Source organism: Equus przewalskii, unplaced genomic scaffold (genome assembly GCF_037783145.1).
Source record: "Equus przewalskii isolate Varuska unplaced genomic scaffold, EquPr2 contig_452, whole genome shotgun sequence".
Taxonomy (NCBI): Eukaryota; Metazoa; Chordata; class Mammalia; order Perissodactyla; family Equidae; genus Equus; species Equus przewalskii.
In genome coordinates, this window is record NW_027227607.1 from 161,577 (window position 1) to 172,501 (window position 10,925).

General features: G+C 37.0%; 1 protein-coding gene and 1 pseudogene across 1 annotated transcript; both read left to right on the top strand.

The window, feature by feature from the left end:
• The first annotated feature begins 599 nt into the window (after positions 1-599).
• On the top strand, positions 600-1,538 carry LOC103567932 (olfactory receptor 4C46-like). The gene has a single exon (XM_008544679.2). The coding sequence runs from the start codon at positions 612-614 to the stop codon at positions 1,536-1,538; it is 927 nt and encodes a 308-aa protein (XP_008542901.2). The 5' UTR covers positions 600-611.
• Positions 1,539-7,400: 5,862 nt separating this feature from the next.
• On the top strand, positions 7,401-10,925 carry LOC139081310 (olfactory receptor 4S2-like; annotated as a pseudogene).

Sequence of the window (10,925 nt, forward strand, 5' to 3'; positions counted from 1 at the left end):
CCAATGCCCTCTTATAATTAATGTTAACTATTACAAATAGCATGATATTCGGGTTCCTCTCTCTGGCTTCCATCCTCTTACTAAACCTCAGTCGACGTCATCCAAGACACACAAAGATCTTTCCTATAGTTATATCCACGATTCCTCTTTCCTCAAATTCTTTTTCATCCTTCCACTCAATTATCAATTGCCTTCCATGGTTACCCATTTCCTAAAACTAAAGGGAAAATTCTTTAGCTTTGCATTCATAGCAGTTACATCCATGTTCTAACTCCGTTTTCAAGCTTAGCTGCCGCTATGTGTGCAATCTACTTCAGGGTCAGCTCTTAGTCACCTCAGGTGATTGATTAAGCACACATAGATATTCTCCTGCTTCTATGCTTCTGCATTTCCTCACGTCTATACCCTTAACAGAATCTTTATCCAGAACATAATCTGAGTAAGGTTCAATAACTCAGAACATTTTTCTATGTCAAAAAATCTCATAAGATTCACAACTCAATAAAATCTAGGAATTTATTATTTATTAGATGGAGAGGTTTAATAAATTCAAGATTGCATTAATAAAAACTGATCTTTTTCAGGTAATAAGATTACCCAAAACAAAACCCATGGAGAATAAGAACGTGACAGAATTTGTTCAACTGGGGCTCATAGAGAATTCAAAGATGCAGAAAATCATATTTTTTGTGTTTTTTGTTGTCTACATTATTTCTATGGTTGGAAATGTGCTCATTGTAGTCACCATCATTGTCAGCCCATTACTGGAGTCCCCCATGTACTGTTTTCTGGCTTATCTCTCCTTTATTGATGCCTGCTATTCTTCTGTCAGTACCCCCAAACTGATCATAGATTCACTCCATAAAAAGAAAATCATCCTATTTAATGGATGTATGACCCAAATCTTTGGGGAACATTTCTTTGGAGGTGCCGATGTCATCCTGCTTACCGTGATGGCCTATGACCATTATGTAGCCATCTGCAAGCCCTTGCACTATAGAATCATCATGAATCGGTGGGTGTGTGGCCTGCTAATCGTAGTAGTGTGGGTGGGAGGATTTCTTCATGCAACCATGCAGATCCTCTTCATCTTCCAATTGCCCTTCTGTGGCCCTAATATCATAGATCACTTTATGAGGGATCTGAATCCTTTGTTCAGTCTTGCCTGCATGGATGCTCACACTCCAGGCCTCTTCATTGCTGCTAACAGTGGATTCATCTGTGTGTTAAACTTCCTCCTCTTGTTGGTCTCTTATGTGGTCATCCTGCGCTCTCTTAGAACCCACAGCATGGAGGCGAGGTGCAAAGCCCTCTCCACCTGTGTCTCCCACATCACAGTGGTTGTCTTATTCTTTGTGCCCTGCATATTTGTGTATATGAGACCTTCAGCTACTTTATCAATTGATAAAGCAGTTGTTGTATTCTATACAATGATAACCCCCATGTTAAATCCCTTAATCTATGCCTTAAGAAATACCCAGATGAAAAATGCCATTGGGAAATTGTGTAGTAGGAAAGCTCTTTCAGGTGAAAAATAAATATCTTTGGATCCTGACACTGATTCAACTGAGGTAATGGTCAAAAGGATGTCTTAGGTGGTCTCAGCAAAGAATATCTGTGAGATAAAGAAAAAGAATGGACTGCTTTGAATCATGGATTCTACAATGAAAGGAGCAGAAAGATTGCAAGGAAAGGGAGAAAGATCTAACCCAGCACCGCTCTTTGCATATTTGGAAAATTCTACCAAAATGGGGCTTAGTTTTACTAGTTCATCCATGTATATGGATTCATAATCTTTCATTCTAATAAAAATAAAATAAAAGACTTAATAAAATATATTGATATTGAGCAGTAATCTCTATAACAATCCAAAGAGGTATGTGCTGCTATTATCCCCATTTTACAGGAGAGGAGACAGCCAGAAAGACGAAGTATGGAAAAAGATACATGGAAGAGCCACTAATCAGAATCTAACTGATTTCTCAGACATGCTCTTAACTGCTATGATACATTGCCGGGCAATGATGATAGAAAAGTATGATAATTGTAACAGTTACCATCTATTGACCTAGGGACTGAGCTGATAGACACAATATATGTATGTATAATATATAATAAATATTATAATATGCATATATTATAACATAATATAGTATGCATTAAACACATACAACAAACTGCAATATTTTTATTAATAACTCTGCTTTTTTATATATCACAGTTGATGGTAATACGCTTACTGCAATATTTTGGCATATAAATACTTTAGGAATCTAAAATCAATGTGCCATTTAACCTCTAATAGTTAAGTGACAAATATTACATTATGTTTCCAAATTTCCATGTAGGGTTCAGAATCATTTTGTATTGCTCATGTCACCATCGTATGCTCATGTCCCATCAGAAAAAGTGATGACAAATAAAAGAATATCTTAATGTCAGAGAAGAATTTCCATTTATTGAATATACAGTCGTACTCCGTAAGTACTTTCCTGCTAACTAACAATAGTTTCTATAAGAAGAATAACATCTGGTATATGATAAATATTGAATGAATAAGTAGAAGTATAAGTGATGATGAATAAAGTCAACAAAATATAGAGCAAATCATGATACTGCTAACTAGGGAATTTTTTTTACTACCTTCATGTGATTCAGCCTGATAGGAGAATTCAGGGTAGATCTATGAGGGACGTCAAAATTTTTTTTTACTCATACTTCAACTATGTCATGGGGAAAAAATTGAAACTGAAATTTTCAGTGAATAAAGAAATGCTTTACCTTGATATTCTCTCTGCTCAGCAAGATTTCATCATCTTATAAATGTGGGCTGTTTTTGTTATAATTCTTTGTAAATTGGTATACTTTCTGGTAACATTTCATTATGAAAAGCTCCTTTTAAAAATGTGTAGCTCTGTCTACATAAAAAACAATTTCATGGTAAATATATTCCATTTATTTCTTCCATCCTTCATTCACTAACCAACAAATATTTTGAACACAAGGATTGTTTCAGGCACACTGATACTGGCTGATACTTCAGTGATGATTAAAGAGGAAACCGAGTCTTGCCTTCACAGAGCCTAAGATCCACTGAGAGACACCCAGAAGAGAGCTTAAAATTACAATATTGTTATAAATGTTAAGATAGTGACAGCACAGGGTGGTATGAAAGCATGCATGAGGAACACACAATGAAGACCTGGGGGTTCAGGAAAGATTCCAAGAATAAAAGACATAGAAAAAAATGGGATCTGAAGGAAGAAAAAGAGTCAGCAGACTGAATAGGCATCAGTCAGTGTGAGAGCCTTCTTAGGAGAAAGAATACATAACAAAGCCCGGAAGGTTAAAATGAGTATTCAGGAAACCTAATCCATTCAATATAGCTGTGGTCATTAGTTCATCTATTCATTCAACTATTATTTCTTGAATGCCCACTGTGTGCCAAGCAACATGCTGGGGACCAACTTAATAATGGGTAATAGCAAGATGTGAAGCTGGAGACACAGGAACAGGGAAGATCAAGAGGGGTCTCATACTCAAATGAAGGTTTAATGCTAAATACCACAGAGGAAATATTTTAAGGTCTTTTAAGCTAGTGAATGATGCAGTTAGATTTGAATTTTAAAATGACAACTCTAGGTATGGTATGGGAAATGAATTGGAGGGGTCAGGAGAGGCAGCAGGAGAGCAGTTAGGATGTTTTGCAATAATTTGGGTATGAAAAGATGAAAGCCTAAACTCTGATGTTGCCGTGAGGATGCAGTGTGTGTTGGACACTGCTGCATCCAGCACTGCCAGTGTTCCTAGGACCCAGCTGCTATGTGTTTGGGCTGCTAATAGCTTACAGCCTCATTGTCTCTCAACAACGGCATCAGAGAAAATTGAAGCTGTTTCACCTGTGTGATTATGCCCACCATCCCAGGGCCCAAAAATGGCCAATGGATGACTGGAGCAAGGGTAACAAATGTTGGTCCCTTTGCCTCAGGGTGGAATCACTTCTGTAGTACAATGTATACTCCAGAGCTCCCATGGATCCAGCTTGAAGCTAGATTCCAGTTGAGACCACATCCTTTCTTTTCTACCGTAGTGAGCTTCCCTCAACCTTTCTCCTTATATATCACTTTCATAAAAATCCCCACCTCAGGCTATGCATCTAGGAAACTCAAACTAACATGGAGAGATAGAGAATGGTTCAAGAAACATTTAGGAGTTACAAAAAAAAGAACTTGATATAGAATGAAGATTTTCCAAAGACGAATAATAAACAAAACCCAGGTTCTGGCTTAGATCACTGGATGGATGAGGAAACAATGAAGATGGAACAGAAAGAAGACGAATATTCTTTGTTAACGGAAGAGGCCTCTCCACTTTCAGTGACACTGGCTTCTCCCCCTATTTCTGAAGGATTAATCCTGCATTACCTGAGGAAACTGTTATGGCTTCCCTTCAGGCAGTTGCCGTGAAAGACAATGCTGATTTTTCTCAGGACTCACCTCTTCTCCCTCCTTGTTTCCAGACCTATAACTAGACACAAGTCCTAGTAGGCCCCTAAACTTAAGGTACAAAGTGTGACACATGAGGAGGTGCACTACACTTCAAAATAACTGCTTGAGTTTTCTAATTTATTCAGACAGAAATCTGGGAAATATATATGGGAATAGGTATTACAAGTATGGGATAATTACAGAAGAATCATAAAGTTTGATCAGGCTGAACTTATTGATATGGGTTCAGGCAGCAGAGATTCCACATTTAACGTTGTAACTGGTGGAGTTAAGAAAGGCTGCAGCAGGTGGTCAGCCCTGTAGGTTAGTGGTTAAGTTCACTCACTCCACTTCAGTCACCCAGGGTTTGCAGGTTCGGATCCCAGGTGAGGACCTAGCCCTGCTCATCAGGCACCACTGTGATATATAGTAGTAATCTTGTGGGACCACCATCATATATGTAGTTCCTCATAGACCAAAATATCATTATGCAGTACATGCATGTATATGTGGTATTAATTCTGAACGATATTACATTTTTGTGGATTGGAAAACTTAATATTGTGAATATGTCAATAATACTTAAAATTATACCAATTCAATACAAATGCTATCAAAACTCCAATGACATTTTTGCAGATATAGAAAAAATATCTGAAAAATTAATATAGAATCTTAAGGGACCCCGAAGGAAAGAAACTCTTGAAAAGAAAAACAAAGTCGGAGGTCTCCAACTCCCTGATTTCAAAGCTTAATGTAAAGCTCCAGTAAGGAAAACATCGTGGTGCTGGCAAAAAGACAGGCACATAGACCAATGGAATAGAATAGAGTCCAGGAAGAAACCATCACATGAATGGTCAAATGGCATTCTACAAAGGTACCAGGACCATTCAATGAAGAAAAGACAGTTTTTTCAACAAATGATATTGGCAGAACTAGATATCAGCATGTAAAAGAATGAAGGTAGACCCTTAACCTATACAGTATATACAATAAACTCAAAATAGGTTAAAGACCTAAACAGAAGATCTAAAAGTATGAAATTATAGAAAAAGTAGAGAGAATAGCTTCAGTATATTACTTTAGGTGACAATTTTTAGCATATGACACCAAAAACACAGACCACAGAAGAAAAAATAGATCAATTGAGCTACATTGAAAGTAAAAATTTCTATGAATTAAAGGACACAATAAACAGAGAGAAAAGGCAACCCGTTGGTTAGGAAGAAATTCTTGCAAATATATACTTGATATATCCAGAATATACAAGGAATTCCTACACCTCAGTAACAAATAATAACTCAATTAATACATGGACAAAATAGTTGAATAGACATTTCTCCAACGAACACATGAAAATTGCCCACTGATATTGAACAGACGGTCAACATCACTAATCACTAATCAAAGCAGAAAATCAGAAGCAAAACCTTATGATGGAAGGAATTTCAGAGATAAAATTAACCGCAAAAGATTTGAAAAATTCAAGTTCCCTATAATATCACCATTTAATTAATTGATATGATGCATGCAAAACGCTGATGGATTGCAGCATATGACTCATCTGACTATGTACTACTGTGATATCACTTAGGTGGTATACCCAGTTGAAGATTCAGTGTGCCATGTTAACTTTATTAAAGTATCAGAGCCTACAGCACTTGATTTGTAGCTCTTCTCCAACCAAATGAGATAGTAGAATAAAATGAACTCACCTCACATGACAAGGATGATAGACTCTTGCCTGAGAACCATGTTATCTCTTGTCTTTTTTTTCATATTAGAATCCCAGGGAATATAATCTTGTGAACATTGTGCAAAAATGAGCCACTATATTGATACCATTATGCTAAATAGCCTGTTGAGAAGAATTAGAAAGTATCCTGTACAATCCAGTGTACACAATGGTCACAACTACTTTGCAAAATCTTCCATCAAAAAGTGGAATCTATCTCTCTATACTTTTATCTGGGCTAACCTTGTGACACATGTCATATGTAACCTTTTAACCACATAAGTAGAATGTGGTGAAAAGTAATATACAATTCCTGCATTGTGGCTTGAGAGGCCTTGAAGATCTAGCTTTCATGAAACAAACACTGCCCTGAACCAACTTGGTGTGATAGAGCCCAATCTATGCCACTGGAGAATCAAAGAGAACTGAGGCACCCAAGCCAATTTCTGGATGTATAAATGAATCCACATTGGAACATCTACTCCAGTCAAACTATGGGAGTTTTTCCAGGTAAAACCAGTGGAAAAACTACCCAGCTGAATCCAACCTAAATTGCTGAATCATAATCAAATAAACTATTTTTACTGTAAGCCTTTATGTCCTGGTTTCGTGATTTTAAGCCACTCTTTTTGCCTTAGCATTGTTTGCCAGTACATTGCAATTGGTAACTTATAAACCTACTAAGTGCACAGAAGCAGGACGTGGAAAATAAATGCTGTGAAATTTCATGGGATTGTAACATGGGTAGAGTTCTTAGGAATCCAGTGGTCTTGGGGATGCAGAGATTGTCTCAATAAAGAAGGAGTTTTCTATTCTATCTTCTATCATTAGGAAAAAGACATACTACTTAATGGGCTTTTAAATTTTGGAGAAAACACATACTGTATCGGGGGTGGTGCTACTCCAAATCACGTATAAGGTGACTAGGGAGACTGCTAGTTTTCAGTGGGATTCACTGACAAGGGCAAAGCAGGAAATAATCAGATCTATTCTGGGTGAAAGTGTCACCTGAGCTGTTAAGCGACTGAGAGATAACACCTGAATGTGAGGGAGAAGAAGCCCGGATGGTTGGAGAAGTAAGTTGATAAGCATCAGTTATAACCCTAAAAGCAGCTGCAGTAGTAGGGAACTGAGCTTGATTTTTTTAACCCACGTTAAGTCTTCTGAGGAAACTAGAAATGGTCACCTCCTTGAAGAAGTTGAGTTGTACCTCCGATTTCATCTCTTTTCATGGAAAAAGGTAATTGTAATTCACTCTCCAACAAGACCCCAATATCATTAGAAAATACAAGCAGGTATAAGTGGCACACGGGTCAACTGTACTGGACTTCATTTGTTGGAAGGATAACCCAGATTCCTGTACTTGCCTTGCTTGTAGCCTGAGACACTCTCCCAATGGCCTGGCTTCACCATGACCATAGATGAAGAGGCCTATGGAAATTACTATCCATCTTTAAGTTACTAATGGGCTTGACTTGATAGGACCTTGGCTCACACCCATGTGGGCACTTCTGAAATCCTACTTCAGAGATTCCTTGTTGTTGCTGAACTGGTAGATACTGTGCAACATGATTTGAGCCTAAATATGCCCAATGGCTTTCCCATCAAGCTAGCCTCCTGCTAAGAGTGACCCCGATGCTAATTTGAACTCTGTCTTCTCTTACAACGGCAGGAAGGGTCCAGTGACATAGACAGAAATTGCAGGGAGAATGGTCCACTGTGGGGAGATCTTTGGGCAGTAGGAAAGGGGAGACAATGGATACATTTTTCTCCTCTCCAGCTATTTACAGATGGTTTGAAAAAGGAACATATAGCCTCTCTTAAAAGGTGCAGTGGATCAAGAAATCAGCTGTGCTTACTACCAAGTAGTGGGCAGTGCATAAGTTCCCTCTAAGAGTACGAACAACTAAGAGTATGTTTGACTTTTTGGACATTGTAAGAAAAAGGAAGAAGGAGGTTAGATGAGGGTAGAAATGGTAAAAAAAAAAAAAAAAAAAAAAAAAAAAAGTAAAGCAAGAATGAAGGGAAAGGAAAGAGTAGGAATAGGAAAAAATATGAAAGAATATTAGTGGTCAAGAGTCAACTTTAATGGTCTACAATCGAAAAGTAAAGGAATGAAAGCCTGCACTATGATTCATCTCAGACATAGGCTGAAAATGAACTACCCATCAAGTTGTCCAGAAATCAGCAGATTCAATTAAAAAGAAAAGCAGTGAACCTCAATAGCACTATTGAAGCCACTATTTTCAAATCATGTAGAATTTTCAAAAGAGTAGAATAATTAAAATTCAAGAGAGAAATACTCCCGAATGAGATATTTTATCATATGTTATATTAAATATTTAATATCTAATATATATAGAAGCACATTAATCCAATGAACAATCACAGAATGATTACTTCTTTTTTGTTCAACTTATTTATTTTTATTGAGGTAACATTGGTTCATAACATTATATAAGTTTCAGGTATATATCATTTTATTTCAATTTCTGTGTAGACTACATCATGCTCACTATCCAAAGACCAATTACTATCTGTCACCATAGACATATGCCCTATTACCCTTTTCACTTTCTTCCCTTCCCACTTCTGTTACAATTATTTCTGTTTACTGAAATTCTTTGGATTAGTTTTATGGTGTTAAATGAAAGAATTGATTGAGTTTTAAATTTAGCAAATAACGAAATACTTAATTCATCCTAAGTCGGGTAACTAATATCGACTAGCGTGAAACTTGAAAGATTAAAAGGATGCATGAAGCAATGGTGAAATTAAAGGCAGATTTTTTTCTCTTTTTCTCACTTAGACAAATCTTTAAAATATCAAGGCAAAGCAACTCTTGAAGAATCCTCAATCACTGAGTTGGAAGATGGAGAAATTACCAGAGGCTTCCCCTCTCCTCCTTTCAAATCAAACAGAGCTTTCTTTGTCTCCAGAGGTTTATGTTAATGCTTTGTCTTATCTTTTTCTGAGTTCTTATCAGAATTTTATGGCTATTCTGTGCTGACAGAATTGATTTAATTCGTGGTAGAAATAATCGTTAATATGATAGATGATAGTGAAATTGAAACGGTCTCATTTCACAAATGGGATGACAGAAATTATTCATCTAGAGTTATAGCACCGTTATCTCAGAATTAGGTTTGTATCTTGTCCTCTTTCTACTACACCACACACCTTTTGACTATAAGAGCTTCATATCAGATAGGGGACCATAAATTCCTGTACAAAAAGATCTGAGTTTCATGATAAGAACTTGCAGAGGTCACCTAGTTTCAACTACTTGAACACTCATGGCAGTATTCAGAATTAAAAATGCAAAAATACGTTTACCTTTCTGAGTCAAAGTTTAGACAAATCTTTCCAGATACATAAATGTTACCATATCACCAGACACAGAAGTTGTTTCAAAATTAGGTTGAGTGCCTTACACAGAAGAAGAACTAAGTAAATTTTTAGAAACAAACAGATGCAAAAACCTTAATAAAAGATAAGGCAGGTGAGACTCTTGGTTAGATGTGTGACTAGGGGATTAACTTTATCTCACTGGACTTTGATTCCTCTTCTGGAGTAGATGAATGGGCCATCATATGGAAGTAAGATTATCAGAATGTGTATTTCAATTTGTTGAAATATGCATGCTAAGAAGCAGTAAGTAGCTTTTTTTCCATTTTCAACAACAGTGATTTTCCATTTGTTTTGAGTTAGAAGTAAATGTTGTTAGTCCTTGTTATGTTTTTCTTTCAGATAATTTAATTGTCTCTTGGGATCTTGACCTCCTAGACTAATTCCAGGAAAAAAAGTTAACAATGCAACTGAATTCATTTTCTAGGGTCTTTCTAAGAACCTAGATGTTGAAGAAGTTTGTTTTGTGGTATTTTCTTTCTTCTACACAGTCATTCTTCTTGGAAACCTCCTTATCATGCTGCCAGTTTATGAGGGCAATCTTTTCGAGTCTCCTATATATTTCTTTCTCAATTCCTTGTCTTTTATGAACATTTGTTACTCTTTGGTCACAGCTCCTAAGATGCTTCTTGGCCTATTATCCAAGAGAAAAACTACCTCCTATGTGGGGTGCATGTTGGGGGGCATTTATTTGGTTGCAGTGAGATCTTCATCCTTACTGTAATGGCCTATGACTGTTATGTAGCTATTTGTAAACCCCTGTACTATATAACCCTCATGAACCAGGAAAGAGGCAATAAAATTTTGCCAGGGAACTAGGTAGTTGGGTTCTTACACACCCTTATCCAAGTGGCTCTGGTAGTCTGACTACACTTTTGTGGACCCAATGAGATTTATCACTACTTTTGTGATGTCCACTCTGTGCTGAAACCTGCCTGCACAGACAAATATTTTGTTAGTGGTGTTGTGAAAACCAACAGTAGGTATCATTACTCTGGAGAGTTTTGTTATCTTGCTAACCTCTTATACCATCAGTGTGGTGTCCCTGAGACAGCAGTCAGCAGAAAGCAAGTGCAAAGCTATCTCCACCTTTGGCTCCCACATTGCTGTGGGCATCATCTTTTTTGTTCCCTGTACTTTCATATACATTTCCCGATACTATCTTTTCAGAGGAGAAGTTAGTGACTGCATTTTACACCATTATCAGCCCCATGTTAAATCCCCTGATTTATACACTGAGAAATGTGGAAGTAAAGAATGCAGTGAGGAAACTGTGGGTCAGGAAGGTTTTCTAG

Coding starts and splice junctions, on each gene's coding strand:
- LOC103567932 (XM_008544679.2), top strand. CDS start 612: ATGGAGAATAAGAACGTGACAGAATTTGTTCAACTGGGGCTCATAGAG.